The 17,501-nt window shown below is 45.6% G+C and overlaps 1 protein-coding gene across 2 annotated transcripts in view; it reads left to right on the forward strand.

Moving 5' to 3' along the window:
- Positions 1 to 389: 389 nt before the first annotated feature.
- The window catches only part of SLC9A2 (solute carrier family 9, subfamily A (NHE2, cation proton antiporter 2), member 2), a 50,045-nt gene continuing 32,933 nt past the window's right edge, over positions 390 to 17,501 (forward strand). For both annotated transcript variants that reach the window (XM_015410948.1, XM_015410940.1), the window contains exons 1-2: positions 390 to 740; positions 6,966 to 7,429. In XM_015410948.1, coding sequence (XP_015266434.1) covers positions 446 to 740; positions 6,966 to 7,429 — 759 coding nt within the window. In that variant the 5' untranslated portion in view covers positions 390 to 445. The remainder of the gene's footprint in view (positions 741 to 6,965; positions 7,430 to 17,501) is intronic.

The raw sequence follows: 17,501 nt of genomic DNA on the forward strand, positions 1-17,501 counted from the left end.
CCCATGTGAGTGACCTTCAGCGACCCCGAGGCGGGTCCTGGGCGGCGCACGCACCTGTCCCGGCTCCGCGAAGGGAGTTGGCTGCTGCTTGGGAACTTTCCCGAGAGTCACCGGCGAGAGTAGCGCAGCGCGCGGGGCGCCCAGGGACGGCCCTTCACCTGCTTCTGGCCGCCTCTGTGGGGAGGGAGGGAGCGCCGCGCCGCTGGGCATGAAGCAGCCAGAGTGAAAAGTGTCCCGGCGGTGACCCAGGCCCAGGGGTCGGGGAGTCACCGCGCCGGCGAAGAGGAGGAGGAGCCGAGGCGGCGCCGGGCTGCTTCCCTTCACCTTCCCTCCGCGTGCTTTCTGTCTCCCCCTGCAGGCAGCCCCGGCTCCAGTCCGACCATGCCCTCGAGTAGGTGAAGTCTCGTCTCTTCGCCGCTGAGCTGGGAGGGGAGGCTGCGGCTCCATGCTGGGTGCCTGTGGGAGACCCTGGCGGGTCTCCGGAGGCGGGACTCTCTTGCTTCTCCTCCGCGTTGGGCTGCTTCAGCCCGGCGTCGTGGTTGCTTTCTCGGCCAGCGATCTGCCAGTGCCAGCGGCGATGATCGGCGGCAGCCCGACTCCAATCGAAGGGACCGTGCAGGCGCCCTGCGGGACCTCCCTGGAGGAGACTCGGCTCCAGGTCTTCACCTTGGATTACCTCCACGTGCAGATCCCCTTCGAGATCACCCTCTGGATCCTGCTGGCGTCCTTAGCCAAGATCGGTGAGTAGTCACCCAAAAAACCCCGCCGGGGAATCTCTCACTAGATCGAGGAATGGGGATGCCTCTCCTTTGCCGCCCCCATTTCTAGCGTGTGTCGAAAAGGTGGAGGGAGCAGGTGTTTTTCTGTGGCGGGGGAATTTTAAGAAGTATCTTTCCAAGGAGTTATAGTTAAGTGCCCTTGTCTCCCCACCACCCTCGGACATGAAATTCATGCATGGTAAATGTGTCAGCTTCCTATTTATGTCAAGGAGGACTAGGGAAGACAAATTAGTTACCGCAGCCTCTGAAACAGGACTCGTTTTCAGAAAACGCTGAACACCAGGGAAATAATGTTTCCTAAAATCTCTGGCGCCTGCTCTGTCCCTGTTTCAATAGATCTGATGGTCAAGATATTTCACTTGCGTAAAGTGATCGGGCTGGATTCCCGATCGCAAGAAAAGTAGCTGGCATCATGTGCTTTCTGTGATGTGTGCAAGGAAACGTCAATGCCTAACAGATAAGGATCGCCTGGAAGTATTCCTGCATAAGGGTTTATTGGTTTGTAACCGGATGCTTTCCTGCTTTTTGTTCTCAAGTTTTATTGTGGGTGGTCCGAAACGGAGTAGTTGTAAAGAAGGAAGAAAGAGAGAAAGAAATACAAAGATTTCTAAAAATTTAAACTTGTGTGAGAAATGAAATAAAGGGACTTCTGATAAAGAAAATCTAAAATACCTTGCTTTAAACTGTAGTAGAAAAATATTGCTTGAAATCAATTGATGCTTATTATGAAACCAGACAGTAGGCCTGCACCTAAAATTACGAATAGGGACTTCTGGTCATGAATCTTATAAATCCAGAGGTGCTTAGCTACATATAAAAATATAGTATCTGAACCTAAATGCTTAAGCAAGCTGGCTTGAAGAAAGAGGAGGCCCTCTGGAGAGAGAACTAACTGTTGGCTGGGGTGGGGTAACCTTTTGGACTACAGGATATGCTATCTCAACAGACCTTCTGGAGGGCGACGTAGAAGCACTATAGGGGTGGGGTAACTTTTGGACTACAGGATATGCTATCTCAACAGACCTTCTGGAGGGAGAGTTATAGGCGTAACGCAGGGCCGGATTTAGACTTGCTGAGGCCCTAAGCTATACAAAACCCAGAGGCCCCCTACTGTTTTAAATTACATCAGCTGGTCTCAGAAAAATTTAAAATATATACGCCTTTTTAATATTTGAAAATATATTGTATTTTAATTTTTATTATTTATTAAAATTAATAAAGGATGGTTTTCCCCCCGACGATCTGGGCCACGCCCCCAACGTGAGCGACGTGGCTGCGTCACCTCTGGTGAAGCAGCTTCGGGGGCGGAGTTCAGAAAATCCTGCCACGGCGGAAATTGGGCCTCTAAAGCGGGGGATTCCCCGCCCCCCGCCCCCACTTGGCAGCCTTAAGTAGAGATGTTGGCACAGCATAATTAGCCTGAACTGAAAAGTATACTTAAGTAAGTAGATTATCCCCCTAAGCAGAAATCTTGAGGGAGACTGTGTGAATGTACAGTTCAAGGGCATTTTCTCATAAAGTATAGTTTCCTTCTATCAGTTTTGATTGCTCTTCTTGCACAATATTTATACTTGCTATATACTACCCAGCATTCTGCTATAAAAGTGCAGTAAAAAGAGCAGTAAACACTAGTCCACAAGATTTTGATGCTTGTCAGTTTGCCACTATAGTACAAGAAAATGTATCTGCATGACTTTGATTTTCTACACATCTGTGAAAGCCAGATGATGACATTAGGCAGTTTACCAGGTGTCACAAGGGAATAAGAAGATCAAGGGTGTGTCAGTTTTTGGGTACACATGCGTCAGAACATTGTAATTTATTACTTCATTACTTAGCTGCAACTTTTGTGCTGAACTACTGCTGTCTCAAAAACGTGATTGTTCTTCCATAAACAGGAACTTTCTTTTTGTATTTAGGTATCTGTGTTTTCAGTTCATCATGGTGTGTTGTTGTGTAAGTTATATGTGGATAAAAGAAAGGTATAGGACAAATATACGTACATTTGCAGATATTAGCCTTATTACTTAGGGTGAATGATTTTAGTGCGAGAAAAGAAAATAAGAGCCATGAAAGAGATTTTAAATACAAAGAGCGAATATAGTAGACATCATATTGAAATCCTTTTGAGTTCAGTGGGACTTGTTCCAGAGCAGATTTGCAGAGGCCTGCAGTTCAGCAGTGCAATCCTAAACGAAAGGGCTTGTAAGCTTGTTGACTTCAGTGAACTGAGAAGGGTGCAAGTCTGCTGGATATAAAAGGGTGTCATTCTGGTTAGGATTACACTGTTGCTGTTGAAAATGTAAGAATCTCTGCAGGGTGAGTTACAGGTGGCTTGGGTCTGCCAGGCTACAGGTACTAGAAAGAGAGCCAGTATGGTGTTGTGGTTAAGAGGGTAGATTCATATCTGGGAGACCCAAGTTCAAATTCCCACTTGTGCTATAGAAGCACCCTCTCAGCCTAACCTCACAGGGTTGTTGTGAGGATAAAATGGTGGAGAGGAGATTGATGTAAGCCTCTTTCCTTTCTGTTCTTAAATAGAATGGCCTGCTTCTATAAAAATTCCTCTTTTCACATGTTTCTCAAATGAGTTTGGACGGTGTATTTATTGGTGCTTGACAATCTTATGAACCTGTCTGGGGATAGAGGCCCCCTGCAATTACCTCCTTCTGAGGAGCCCAGCGAGCTGGCCACGGCAGCCCCCTGCAGCTTCCACCACTGGCTGGCCCTGCCCTGGCGGTAAGGGCCTTGAGTGACCATCCCTGACAGCCATCAGCCAAGTAGGGGAGGGGAGGCAAGGCGTCACCAGCAGCTGGGAGGCCCAGCAGACCAAAAATTGTCCAGGGGAATATGAAATGGGCCATAGCCATGGGAAGGAGGGGTAGAAAAGGCTTTTAAAGACTTGGAGGAGAAATGGCAGGCTGGAGAGGGCAGAGGGATGACAGCGCATTAGGTGGGAGGCCAGTCAGTGAAGGGGTTTGGGAACCCAGGGAAGTTCCACCCAGGTATGCCTGGTGACAGTGGAGGAGGCCTGGTCTTGTCCTGAAAGATAGAAGCTGTGGGGAGGGAACCAGGGTAAAGGAATCCCCCTCCTTTCCATTGCTGAGGCATTGTTCACAGGAGCATTGGAAAAGATGCTGGAAGATGAGCCCTGGACTCTGTACCCAGGGCAGAGGAGTCTGACAGAACCATGAATGCCAGTTCTTTAGGCCCCCTTCCATCTTGTTGGTAAAGACAGATGGGTACAAGTAGCCTTCTGATTTCTGGTTTCCTGAGACTTGTATGACAGTTAAGTACTATCTATTGACTTGAGATGGAATTTATTCTCAGGCCAGCTTTCCCCCCATCAAGTAGTGTTTTCAAGGCAGGAGACATTCAGAGGTGGTTTGCCATCACCTGCCTCTGCATTGAGACCCTAGTATTCCTTGGTGGTCTCCCATCCAAATACTGAACAGGGTCAACTCAACTTCACTTCCAAGATCTGATGAGATACGGCTATCTACATCAGGGCCCTGCATAATAGTGCGTTATGATTAATCAGGTGCAGAATATTTGCCTCACTATTGGTCTGTCCCACTAGTCCCAGATAGCTACACTTAGGGACATAATTTTAAGTGTATTAATGGGCTATTTCAGGGGTGGCCAAATTTGTTGAATGTAGCAGCCACACAGAATAAATGTCAGATGTTTGAGAGCCGCAAGACATGAACAAATATCACACACACTTTTTAATTGAAAAATATGCAAATTTGCTTTTTATTAACATTGAATTAGACTGTTGGAAAGAGACGCATGTGGCTTCCGAGTTGCAGTTTGGCCACCCCTGGGCTATGTCCTTTCCATTGTGCCTTAAAGGAAGAATATAGTGATTCAGTATTGGCTGACATTACAGCCCCATTTGAGCTTGCCAGTTTGTGTGTGTGTGTGTGTGTGTGTGTGTGTGTATGCATACGTGTGTGATCTCTTGCTAGACCTGCAACTGATGAGGTCAAGTCACATTCTTCCTTCTTGATGTGTTTCACTACCACTGTCTCTGCATGACTGTGAGTCTAGTCTAAAACCAGATATGAACATTGTTGTTAAGATAACCTCTTGAAAAAGATAGTTTGCTGGGCTACTTGTTCTATTATCTGATTATCCGGTAAGACAAGATAATTTGCCTTTGCTACAATATTGCCCCATATTTCCAGAGGTGGTTGTGGTGGTGGTGATGGTAACCTGTAATTCTCTTTCTTCTTTATGATACTTGACTTTTCCCATCTTGACCTGAGCATGCTCAGTTGCCTCCAACTTTCCCTCATAAGGCATGTCTTCATATCTTTACAAATCACTGTTGTTGTTGCATGTTCATCCTGGAATGCTGGTACTATTAGAAAGTGATACCATTCTTAAAAGGGGATGTGACTAAACTTTGACAGAGCTTTCTGACCTTGGGATGAGCTGAGACAGGGGAACTATTATTTATTTGTTTTGTTTGTTTGATTACATTTGTGAATTGCCTAATTCCCACAAATTTGGGGCTCTAGGCTATGGACAAATTTAAAATAACTAAAACCATAAAACTGCCACAATGTATTATACACAACAAATGGCGAATTTGTATTTCGTAGTGCCCTCCCAGTCCTGGATTGTGAGTGTTTCATGGGCATGGGGAGGGAATAACTCAAGAGGAGTAGGAGATTCAGGTAAGGCTGGGTGCCAGCCATGATGTAAACCATCGCTGTCCTCAACCAAATATGCCTGGCGGAACATCTCTGCTTTACAAGCCCTGCAGAATTTGCATGAGATCCCAAAGGGCCCTGATGTTATCTGGCAGAGAGTTCCATCAGGTCGGGGCTAGGGGTGAGAAGGCCCTGGCCATGGTTGAGGACAGCCAGATTTCTCTATTATGCCCTTTAGCAGTGATGTGAGTTTTCTGGAAAATAATGAATGGGAATTTTTTTCTGGAAAAGATTCCAATGAACTGAATTGAGCATGCTCTGATTTAACATGTTTATATAGATTTTTATACAGTATACAAGAATGTAAAAGTATCCCATTTTAGTTTTATGTCCCCAAAGCAACAAATAATTGAACTGAAAGTTTTGATTAGGATAAAAGAAATCAAATGTGGTTTAAATGTTATGGACATTCAAAACTTTTATGTGGATGTTATGTATATGTGCTTCTTAACATTGTTTAAATATAAGGGAAAAGAACCCAAAGGTACAAGAAACTGTTGACACACACACTGGACAAACTATGCATGATTTGCTGTGGACACCCATCTGGACAATTCTTGGGATACCTCATCACTTACATTACTTATTAGTTCTGTATCAGATTGGTGATTCCGCCATGTGAAAGGAGACATACAAATAAGAATCTTAGGGATCTACCCTACGCAAGCCAATCAGAAGAATTCATAACTGGATTTAAGCAATGTTGATTTAGTACATGTATTTGTACTTTTATTCCCTTCCCCCACATTGCTAAATCAATACAGCGTACGTGTACTCCTATATACTATTTTGAGGGATAAAGTGATACTATTTTGAGGGATAAAGTCTAAAGTGCCATCACATCACAGCTGACATCAGATGACCCTGTAGGGTTTTCAAGGCAAGAGATGAATAGAGGTGGTTTGTCATTGCTTGCCGCTGCATGCCAGCCCTGGACTTTCTTGGTGGTCTCCAGTCCCAGTTCTAACCAGGGCCAAGCCTGCTTAGCTGTTGAGATCTGACAAGATTTGGCTAGTGTGGGCCATCCAAGTCAGGGTGAGGGATAATTACCGAAACAATATTAATTGTAACTCTGAGAATTTCCAAGCTTGTCTAATGTTGCATTAGCAATGACATCCACTCATTGTTACTAATTTTATTGAGTCTTTGGAAATGGAATCATTTCTATGAAAAACAACAACAACAAAGCGCTGGAAAAATGGTCTGCCCCACATCTTTGCTCTTGAGGTATTCTTGGGAAGCAAAGCAGAAGTAGCAGCCTGTATCATGGTACAGTCATTTCTGAAAGTAAAGTTACTAATGAATTAGGATTCCTTAAAGAATGATGTAACAGTAGGATGCTTTGGAGGTCATTAATTCATAGAGTCACCATAAGTTAGAAGTGACTTGATGGCAAAGAATGATGTGACGTGGGTTTATGAAACATAAGCTAATGACTTTTTTTTTCTTTCCTGTTCTTCTGAAGGCTTTCATCTTTATCACAAGTTGCCCCATGTAGTGCCAGAGAGCTGCCTTCTCATTCTGGTTGGATTACTTCTGGGTGGAATTATGTTTGGCGTGCAGGAAAAGTCTCCACCGGTTATGAAGAGCGATGTTTTTTTCTTGTACCTTCTTCCCCCGATTGTTCTTGATGCTGGCTACTTTATGCCAACACGGCTCTTCTTTGAGAACTTTGGCACAATTTTCTGGTATGCGGTCATAGGGACTCTCTGGAATTCATTTGGCATTGGCATTTCCCTCTTTGCCATTTGCCAGATTCCCGCCTTTGGGTTGAGTGATATCAGTCTGCTGCAGTGCCTCCTTTTTGGCAGCTTGATTTCAGCTGTGGATCCTGTGGCAGTGCTGGCTGTTTTTGAAAATATTCATGTCAACGAACAGCTGTACATCCTTGTTTTTGGCGAGTCCTTGCTGAATGATGCTGTAACAGTGGTAAGTTGTTTTTAAGCTCTTTTTGTCACATGACGCTCTCATGGCATATTTTCAGCAATAGAATCCTTGGTGTTGATTGAAAGTTGGACTGGAAATGTTATTAAGTTTGAGAAGAGAAGATATGATTGCCATCCCCCAGTTCCCAGCGGGGTCTCCCCTGCCTTTGGGGGCTCTGATTTGCCACCAGCCAGCTAGCCAGCAGGGGAAGCCCCACCCCTAAACAGGGACATTGCCAGGCGACATCCCAGACATGATGATGTCACTCAGAAGTTACCATCATCATGGTGGAATGTTGGAGGGGGTGACACTCTGGTTTTGAAGGCAAAAAACCATAGAGTTTTGCCCCCAAACTAGAGCTTCCCCCCAACATCCCCAACATGATGATGTAACTTTTGGACCGGAACCTAGATCTTCCCACTGGCAGCCAGGTAAGACCTGGCAACGCTGGGGATGAATTCTTTAGACTAGAATTGCTGGTAATGCATAAGTAATACATCCTTTTAGCAGTTTATACATTTTATAAAATATTCAGTTGTTTGTCCCAGGACACAGGAGTTTGTTGGGGTGTCAGAAAGGAGAAGGAGGGGTGTCTAGCACTAGCTAGCTAACTGGTGAAGCATAAGGAGTCCTCATATCAAATGGAGACTGCAGACAGAAATTTCAGTTAGTGCTACCTTTATGTGGACATCTGTTTGTAGCTGCAATCTGATTACCGATGGAACCCTTAGATTGCCTTTAGATGGGAGCAAAGTTTAATCATTAACTGGATTGGTTTTAAAACACAGTAGATCTCATTATACACCCATTTCCCTATGTATAAATCAATCTGGCGTCACATCAGGATGGAACAATATTAGACTTTGTTCTTGCCTCAGTTTACTTTTGAAATCCTTGCTGATGCATTAATCCCCTCCTGCAGTAAATGAACACTGTAATGCCAGCCTTTCTCTTGATAGAATGATACATATATCTAGGAGTCTCTCCATCCACCATGTCTGTTATATAAAGAACAACATTATTTTAACTTTTGCATAGACTTCTCTGTACTGGTCTCAGAGCATGGGAGATCCAAAATAGACAAGACAATAGTTACAATCAGATGTTATGAAAAACTAAACAGTGATCTATGCCACCAGCATTGGTTAATCTACCAGATATAAGTAGCAAATCGTGGTTTGTGGGTGAATAACAGTCTCTCTGTATCTTGGCTCTTCTTGGCTTCAAAACAGAGAAGTCATCCTTCCTGAACTTGCATCTTTGTGGCCAAGTGGCTGCAAGGCACAGATAGTGTCTCAAATTGTGGTTCTTAAATTCAGAAGTCACTATAACCACAATTAGTGCAAGCTGTAGTTGACAAATTAGCTAATATGAAACGGCAATTTGTTGTACTCTTTGCATTTGGGCATCCCAGCTAGCCAGGGTTTGGTCATACTGTGGTTTAACGTAACTTCTGAGTTCAGTCTTTGGGTTGGATCCTGTACAGGTACAAGGGCTTCCCACTGAGCGAGAAAGAGAGGGGACCTCCGGAACAGGATTTCAGGTGGCATTTCAGGCTGCTTGTGGGACGGACGGAGCCGAGAAAGTCACTCTCTGTGGATGGAAATCCCCAACAGTGTCTATTTAACTCACCCTTATCTATTAATATCTATGTTACCATCGATTCACTATTTCAGCAGCAGCTGTTTAAAAAGATAGCAGAAGGTCGTTTGTGTCTTTTTACATTGTTGCATTGAATAGCCACGGCTGTGACATTTTTTGTTGGAGGTAATCAACAAAAAGGTGTACATGATGCTATTCAGATTTAATGCAACTATTTTATTTGTTGATCGCCTTTTCTATGGATCATGAAGATTATATATAGGGTTGCCAATCTCCAGGTTCTGCGAAGAACTTTTTTTTCTGGCCTATTACATCACGGTTGTTTTGCTTCCTTTCAACCTCCAGGTGGTGGCTGGAGACCTCCTGGGATTGCAACTGATCTCCAGGTGACAGAGATCGGTTCACCTGGAGAAAATGGCCACGCCGGAAGGCGAACTCTATGGCACTGTAGCCCATTGAAGTCCCTCCCCTCCCCAAACCCCGCCCTCCTCAGGCTCCCCTCCCAAATCTCCAGGTATTTCCTAACCCAGAGCTGGCAACTCGGTTACACACGCACCACTTAGGAAATGGTTGCTTGCTGGCTAATTGATTCTTTCCATTTGTAATGGTCTTACTGCTGAGAGGACAAGAGCGACAAATCTTGAATATTTATTAACATCGTTATTATCAGGGGTCGTTTCGTAGAAAAAGAGCTAGGGGAACTCATTAGCATAACTCATTAGCATATGCCACACCCCTGACATCACCGGAAGTGTGTCATAAGGCCACACACCCCGCCCCCAATGTTCCCGGCCGGCGGGAGTGCAAGGAAGCCCCGCGAAGGCCCTCCCTGGCCCCAGGCAGGCAGGGGTGGGGAGAGGCAGGGAGGAAGCAACTTACCCTCCCTCTTCTCCTGCCTCCTCCTGGCTGAATGAGGGCCGGAAGCGGGGCGGCCGGAAGCAGGGGGCGGGGCTTTGTCATGTGCCCCGCCCCCCATACCTCACCCGGGGGAACTGCGATCCCCCGCGATCCCCCCCAAAATGATATCTGGTTATTATTAATAATTTATTTTACCAGCATGCAATGGAAATTTTTAAATAAAATATTGTAGATGGTCTGTTATTGAAACTAGTACGTGAGCATGTTTTGTGCCTTTGCCCACGTTTTGGGAGGTTTTTCCAGAGATCCCCACAGAACCCTCAAACTGCTCTTTGCAGTCCCCTGAATTTAAAAGCAGTTTAGAGATCTGACATGTTAAGAAGGAATTTCCATTGGTACAGGTATGGCATTTTTTTCTGGGGTCACCTAATGGCTGACGTGCACCCCTGAATTTAGGGCTGCCACGTCCCCCCTGGCTACTGGTGTGTGTGTGTAGGGGGGGGTAGGGTTACCAGATCCAGGTTGGGAAACTCCTGGATATTTGGGGATGGAGCCTGGGGAGGACAGGGACCTCAGTGAAGAGAAGAAGAGAAGAGATTGGATTTATACCCTGCCCTTCACTACCTGACGGAGTCTCAGAGTGGCTTACAATCTCATTCCCCTTCCCCTCCCCCTCCCTACAACAGACACCCTGTGAGGTAGGTGGGGCTGAGAGAGCTCTTTCAAGAACACCTAATGAGAGAACAGCTTTGAAAGAATTTGTGACTGACCCAAGGTCACACCAGCAGCTGCATGTGGGGATACAATGCCATACAGTCTACCAAAGCATCCATTTTCTCCAGTGGAACTGATCTCTGTAGTCTGGAGATGAGCTGTAATTCCAGGGGATCCCCAGGTCCCACCTGGAGGCTGGCATCCATACCTGAAAGACTTCGTACACATCAGTCTTGGTCTTCTTTTGCAGTATGTTGCTACAGTGGACAGGTGAGGTGACTATGGCCCCTTTCACATTACTGTTCTAAACTGGATGTTATTCGTTGTTGGCCCGGTTCTGAGTAAAGCGATATAGGGATGGAGGTTCCTTACAGCAAATTTCATTCTGTTAATGAGCTGTCTCTGAAGCGATCTGGCCATTTCAAACAGCACCACACTTTTCCCCAGCCATTTTTCACTACACTATCTTCCTCAAACTTTTTCTTAACGTTCTAAGTTGAGTGATATAGTGTTAGACCAATACAGTGGTGCCACGGCATCTCTCAATGATACCACTGTAGCACTGAAGGGCTATACTGGTTTAGTGCTATAGTGCTCAATTCAGAACATTCAAATAAAAGTTTGAGGAAGATTGCACTGCAAAAAAGGGTAGGGGAAAAGCGGCATTGTAGGAAGCGCTATGGACATTTTAAACAGCACACCACAGCAATTCAGAAGTGCAATGGAGATGTGAAAACGGAAGAAAGCAGTTTCCCTCAAAAACAGCCCAACTATGGCCCCGGTCGCGCAGAGAATTTGCTGTGCAAAAGGCATGAATGCTGGGTGGATTTTCGGGGCGTGATCACACCGCAACATCTGGGAAGCGTAGCGCACCCGTGGCCAACCTGTGGCATGCTGCCGAAGATGCGCAGTTAACAAGTACCTGCAAAGATCAACTAGCAAATGGTTTGCCACGGGCTGCAGACGGACTCGTTCAGTGTGATCGAGCCTGCGCGCGCCTATTCTCTCCGACTTTCCTCTTTGCAGCGTGCACCGAAGGATGAAACCCCGGTGTACCACCGTCGCGTCTGATTGCATAATGGCGGATCAGAATGCGACGGCGCAAATAGCCACGCCTCCCCCCGCGTTTTCTGGCATGTGTGGCAGGGGCCTATGTTTTGTCAACTGGATGCAAGTGGCTTTGTTTGAAAAAGTAAATAAAATCTGTTAGCAGCCGGTTATTAAAATGGGTGTGTCTGAAATGACCAAAAAAATCCATTAGCAACCAGCTACTAAAACAGAATACAAAGGCTGTTTGAAAGGGCCTATAAAACAGTGAGCACTTTTCAAACATTCTAAGCATGTTGGGGCTGGAGGGAAATCCTGACTGGAATATATACATAGAGGGTGTATGAGGCTCCACCTGCGGATAGACTCCATAACTCTCTGCAATGTGCAAATAGTATGTGGGAACTATCCTTCAAAACTATGGCAGAGACACTATTTAGAAAGGGTTCCTTGAAGGTAGGAATTCCCAGAAGTCACTCGTCTAGAGGATAGTTGGCTTCTTCCCTTCTGTGCAACTTAAGAGGCCCTGAGTACGATACACCAAAGGAACAAAAACTTGAAAGGAACAAGAATTGCCTGGGGAATGGAACAAGGAAGAGAGCAGGCTGGTTTAATGTGAGGTGGAAATGCAGTGTTTACAAGTTTGGTTTCTTCTGATTTAAATCTCATTTGAAGGGGTTTCATGGGGCTTATTATAAATATGGTGTCTTCTGTTTCAGTTTTGCATAGTTATCCCCACCTAAGTGTATTTAGGTAAGTGAATGCCGCATCCTTCCCTGTGTGCTAGCACTTAGATCTTGTGGTAGCACTTAGATCAAATGTATGATCATCATGCTGGCTGCTTGTAAAAGCAACAGTGCGGCTGCATTATGAATTGTGTTTGATTTTTACCATTGGTTTATAGCGTTATGTCTCTCTTCTGGTGTGTAGAAACTGAAAATAGTTGCACGCTGAAACAAAAATTTATTTATTTATTAAATTAGATTTATTCATTTTTAAAAATCACCCTTCCCAGTTTGTGTGGGGTCATGGCGGTTCAAAACAATTTGGTTTGTTACAATGTAAAATAAGTTAAAACCATAAAAATACAATATTTAAATATTCAGAAACATTTAAACATGTTAAAAACAAGGTGGCAGTGCTAGGCAGATGTAAAGAACTGTCGCTGTCTTCCACCAAAGGCCTGGCGGAACACCTCTGCCTTACACATCCTGAGAAACTTTCACTTGCCAAAGGATTTCATCAGGCTGGGGCCAGGGCAGAAAAGGCCCTGGCCCTGGTTGAGGCCAGCTAGATATCTTTTGGGCTGGGGACCACCAGAAGGTTTTTATCCGCTGATCTTAATGCCTTTTGGGAGAGACGGTCCTGAAAGTATGTAGGTCCCTGACTGTTAAGGGCTTTAGAGGTAAGCACCAAAACATTGAATCTGATCTGCCTTACCAGCAACCAATGCAATTTGCGCAGCGCTGGATTGTCCTCCATGGGGTCCCTGTAAGGACCTGCGCTGCCATATTGTGTACAGTTGGAGCTTCCAGGTCAGTTTCAAGGATAGCCTGACGTGAAGCGAGTTATAGTAATCCAGCCATTGCATTGATTACTGTGGCAAGGTCAGGGTGAGACAGATAGGGGGCCAGTTGTCTGACCTGGTGCAGTTAAAAAAATGCCTGCCGGACAACATTGGCGATCTGGGCCTCCATAGATAAAGCGGGGTCTAGGATTACCCCCAGTCTCTTGATGGTAGGTGCCGGTGTCAGAGGCACCCCGTCAAGAGCTGGGAGTTGGCTCCCCAATCCCAAATCACACCCCCCCCCCGCCGCCACAGAACCTCCATCTTAGTCGGATTCAACTTCAACTGGCTTTGCTTCAGCCATCCCACCACAGCCTCCAAACCCTTGGCCAGATTTTTCAGGGCAGAGTTTGGACGGCCACCCATCAGCAGATATAGCTGGGTGTCATCAGTATATTGGTGACACCGAAGCCCAAAGCGCCAAACCAGCTGGGCAAGGGGGCACATATAGATATTAAACAGCTTTGGGGAAAGGATCGCCTCCTGAGGCACTTCACATATTAGTGGGTGTCTAGTTGATCTCTCCCCCCCCCAGTGCTACCCTGTGTCCCCGACCTTGGAGAAATGAGATCAGCCACTTCAAGACTGTCTTGCAGACTCCTACATCAGTGAGTTGGTGGATCAAGAGATCATGATTGACCACGTCGAACACTGCTGTAAGATCTAACAATTTCAGCAATGCTGACCCACCTTGATCCAGCTGCCTATGTAGGTCATCCATGCGGGCAATGAATACTGTCTCCATCCTACGGCTGGGGCAGAAACCAGACTGGAATGGGTCCATTGCTGATGTTTCATCCAGGAAATTCTGGAGCTGCTTGGCAACCTCTCTTTCAGTTACCTTACCCAGAAACAAAAGATTAGAGACTGGTGTTAATTGGCTGGATCAGTAGGATCCAGAGTTGGCTTTTTCAAGAGCAGAACAACCACAGCCTCTTTCAACCCCCACCCCCCGATTGACCCCTGAATCCACGGACAGATTAACAATGTCTACCAAAGGCCCCCCATATACCCTTGCTGCTGGCCTTCATCAGCGACGAAGGACATGGGTCTAGGAGGCACGTGGTTGGCCTAACAGCACCCAGAATCCTGTTGCTGGGGAAAATAGAAATATACGCAGTACTTGCTTTGATATCAAACCTAAACTTACTTTGCTGTTTTAACAATATAAAATGCATCATTTAGAACTTTCAAAGCACATTAAATTGTACTGTTTAAAATGTTAGTATAAATGCTATAGTTTTTTTAAAAATCAGAGACAACTGCAAAGTGCTGTACCTTAGCTTTTGCTATCTGAGAGGTAGGGAGAAAGCTAAAAACAGAAAAAAAGTTCATAAAAAGAAAATGTATTATCTGAACAGAAACACTTGCATTTGGCATATTTTTATATTGAGCTGAATTCTTCAGTCATGTAATATCATCAAACACACTATGCCATACTAATTTCAGGTACAAAATTAATCATATTTTAAAAAATAAACACGTCCTTGAAAATGTTATATATGTCCGTGGTTTGCTCAGAGATGTAAAATTTCTGGAAATGCTGAAGCCATGGGGAAAAATCTGATTTCTCTCTCTCGGTGTTTTGGATAAAACACAACAATCCTATATATATATAAAAGGCAAACCGTGCTGGCAACAACTCACTTACTCTCCCATTGGCCACTGGGGAACTTGCCTTGGTGTCCTATTGGCCCATCCCACCGGCTCCTCCATTTTAACACCCCCGCTTTTGGTGTGTTGCATCTTGGGAGTTGTAGTTCTCAGCTGATCTTACTGCAACCATAGCAAAGAGAATTAGAACTACAACACCCAAGTTGGGAGTCACAAGACGCCATGGGCCATTAACAGGGAGTCAGTTAAACTCTTAATCAGTTAAAGTGTTAAATGGGAAGCTGTTTTGGAACTGAAGAAGGCTGGGGGGAAGGGAAGGCCTGGACATCTCTCTGAATTACAATGTATCTCCAGAGTACAGAGGTCAGTCCCCATGGAGAAAATGGTTGCTTTGGAGGCTGAGCACTATGACATTATAGCTCACTGAAGTCCTTCAACAAACTTGGCCCTCCCCTTAGTATTGCCAGCCTCCAGGCAGCACCTGGAGATCTCCAAGATCAGTTTTCCTGGAGAAAATGGCTGCTTTGGGCAGTGGACTCTATGGCATTGTACCCTGCTGAGGTCCATCTCCACCCCAAACCCTGCCCTCCCAAGGTTCTACGCCTCAAAACTACAGGTTTTTCCCCAACCCAGAGTTGGCAGTCCTGTAACTGGCTATGGAACTGCTTTCTAGACCCTTGGAACCCAGAAAACATGGCATAGGAAGAGGTGTTTTTCTACCTTAGCTGCCACTGCAGAGCCCCAAATCAACATAAGTCAGGGATGGAGGGAACCATATCTGTTACCATTGGCCCTGCCTTATAGCTAAGCAGAAGGAAATAAACATGGCTCGCCTCCCTCTATTTTCCCCTTCCCTCTGCTGCCCCACCAGCCGGGACACTCACCTGGGGCCTCTTTCTAGAGCTCGTTGTATTTCTTCCGACAACGAGCCTTACTCCTGGTATTTTGGTATTATTTATATTATATATATTCTATTCTTATAATCCTTGTCTTGAATTATTCTCTGGCAATTATATAGTGATTGAGTGTGCTCAGAGTGTTTCAGATATGTTATTGCATTGCAATTCTTACAAGAATCTTGTAGGTCAGTCATATTGTCAACAAGTTGGTGGGCTGAGGCTGAAAAGAAGTGGTTGACTGAAGTTGCCTAGTGACTCCTCACGGCAGATTCAAATAATCCTAATTCAGGACTCCAAACTCATAGCTGCTGTGCAACGCTACAGGTCACTGTGGTGCAAATGTCTGAGGAGCATGCTGTATTCAGACACCACAGCAAGCTGCAATTAAACTCTGCTCATGCCCAAACACAGCTTGGCTGAATGCAGGTCCTTGGTGAATTGGAGCTAGTTTACTTCACACAGTCTGGCATGGAGATTTAAAGTATGGACATCATGGTGAATTGGAGCTTGGTGATACTGGGAAGTTTTGTATCAAGCTCTGCACATTAAAGGGATATGGACGGAGCAAGTGGCACACAGGAGCACAGCAAAAACTGTGTTTGTACAGAACTGGAATTCAGTTGCAGCTTGTGATAATGTCGGAATGCATCTTTATTTTAATAGAGAAGTCAGTATTTGTGAGAGTAAAAGAAAAGAAGATATGCTCCTATACAGAAAAACTCATATTGTTTTAGGTTTAGGCTTGCCAAGTCCCCCGCCCTCCAGAGGCCCGTTCCCCGCCGCCGGTGGATCGGGCCCCGGGGGGAACTCCACTCCGACGTGCACGTCACCCGGAAGTGACCCGGGCATGCTGGGGGTGGGACCACGGTTATCCGAGGGAAAACTCTATGGTTTTCCCTCGGCTGGTCGTGGCCCCACCGCCAGCCGGGAGTCCCCCGCTGCGGCTCAATTCACACTTGGCAACCCTAGATAGGTTGCAATTGTAGGTAGCCACAGTGGTCCAAAAGATAACCCAAAGGCAAAAGATACCTTCTGCTTGGACCAACCAAAGTGTCCATTTCACACAATAGCGTGCCAGTTTTCAAGTTCTCCAGAACTCTGCATCAGGATAGACATTAAGTATAAAAAGGCTGTGGCAGAGTGGTAGAGTATGACTTTTCATTTAGGAGGCCCCAGGTTCAATCCCCTATACCGCCAGTTCAAAGCATCACATTGAAGATGACATGAAAACTTCTGCTTGAAACCCAGAGAGCTGCTGGCAGAGTAGACAGTAGTGGAGTAGACAATAGTGACCTTAACAGACCAATGGTATGGGAGAGCTTCATTTGTTTTTTTTGTTTGGTGAATATTTTGTGTGTTTGTGTGTGTGTGTACATGCCTGGAAGTCATGGATGACTTCTGGTGACCCCTTAGTGGGGCTGGAAGGACTTCAGAGAGGTGGCTTGCTGCCTGCCTCTGCATCACAGCCCTGATATTCTTTGGAGGTCTCCCATCCAGGTGCTTGCCAGGGCTGGTGCTGCTTAGCTTCCCAGATCTGATGAGATCAGGCTTGCCTGGGCTATCTAGGTCAGGGCTGGAAAACTTAATTTGTTCATGGGTGGAGTGAGAGGAAAAAAAGATGTTTTATACCACAATGGGAAAAAAAAAAATTATACCCTTCTCGGTCCATAGAGTCTTGACCTGGATAGCCCAGGCTAGCCCAATCTCATCAGATCTCGGGAAGCTAAGCAGGGTTGTCCCAGATTAGTATTTAGAAGGGAGACCACCAAGGAAT

The sequence above is a fragment of the Gekko japonicus genome, unplaced genomic scaffold (genome assembly GCF_001447785.1).
Source record: "Gekko japonicus isolate JY-2015 unplaced genomic scaffold, Gekko_japonicus_V1.1 scaffold353, whole genome shotgun sequence".
NCBI classification, from domain to species: Eukaryota; Metazoa; Chordata; class Lepidosauria; order Squamata; family Gekkonidae; genus Gekko; species Gekko japonicus.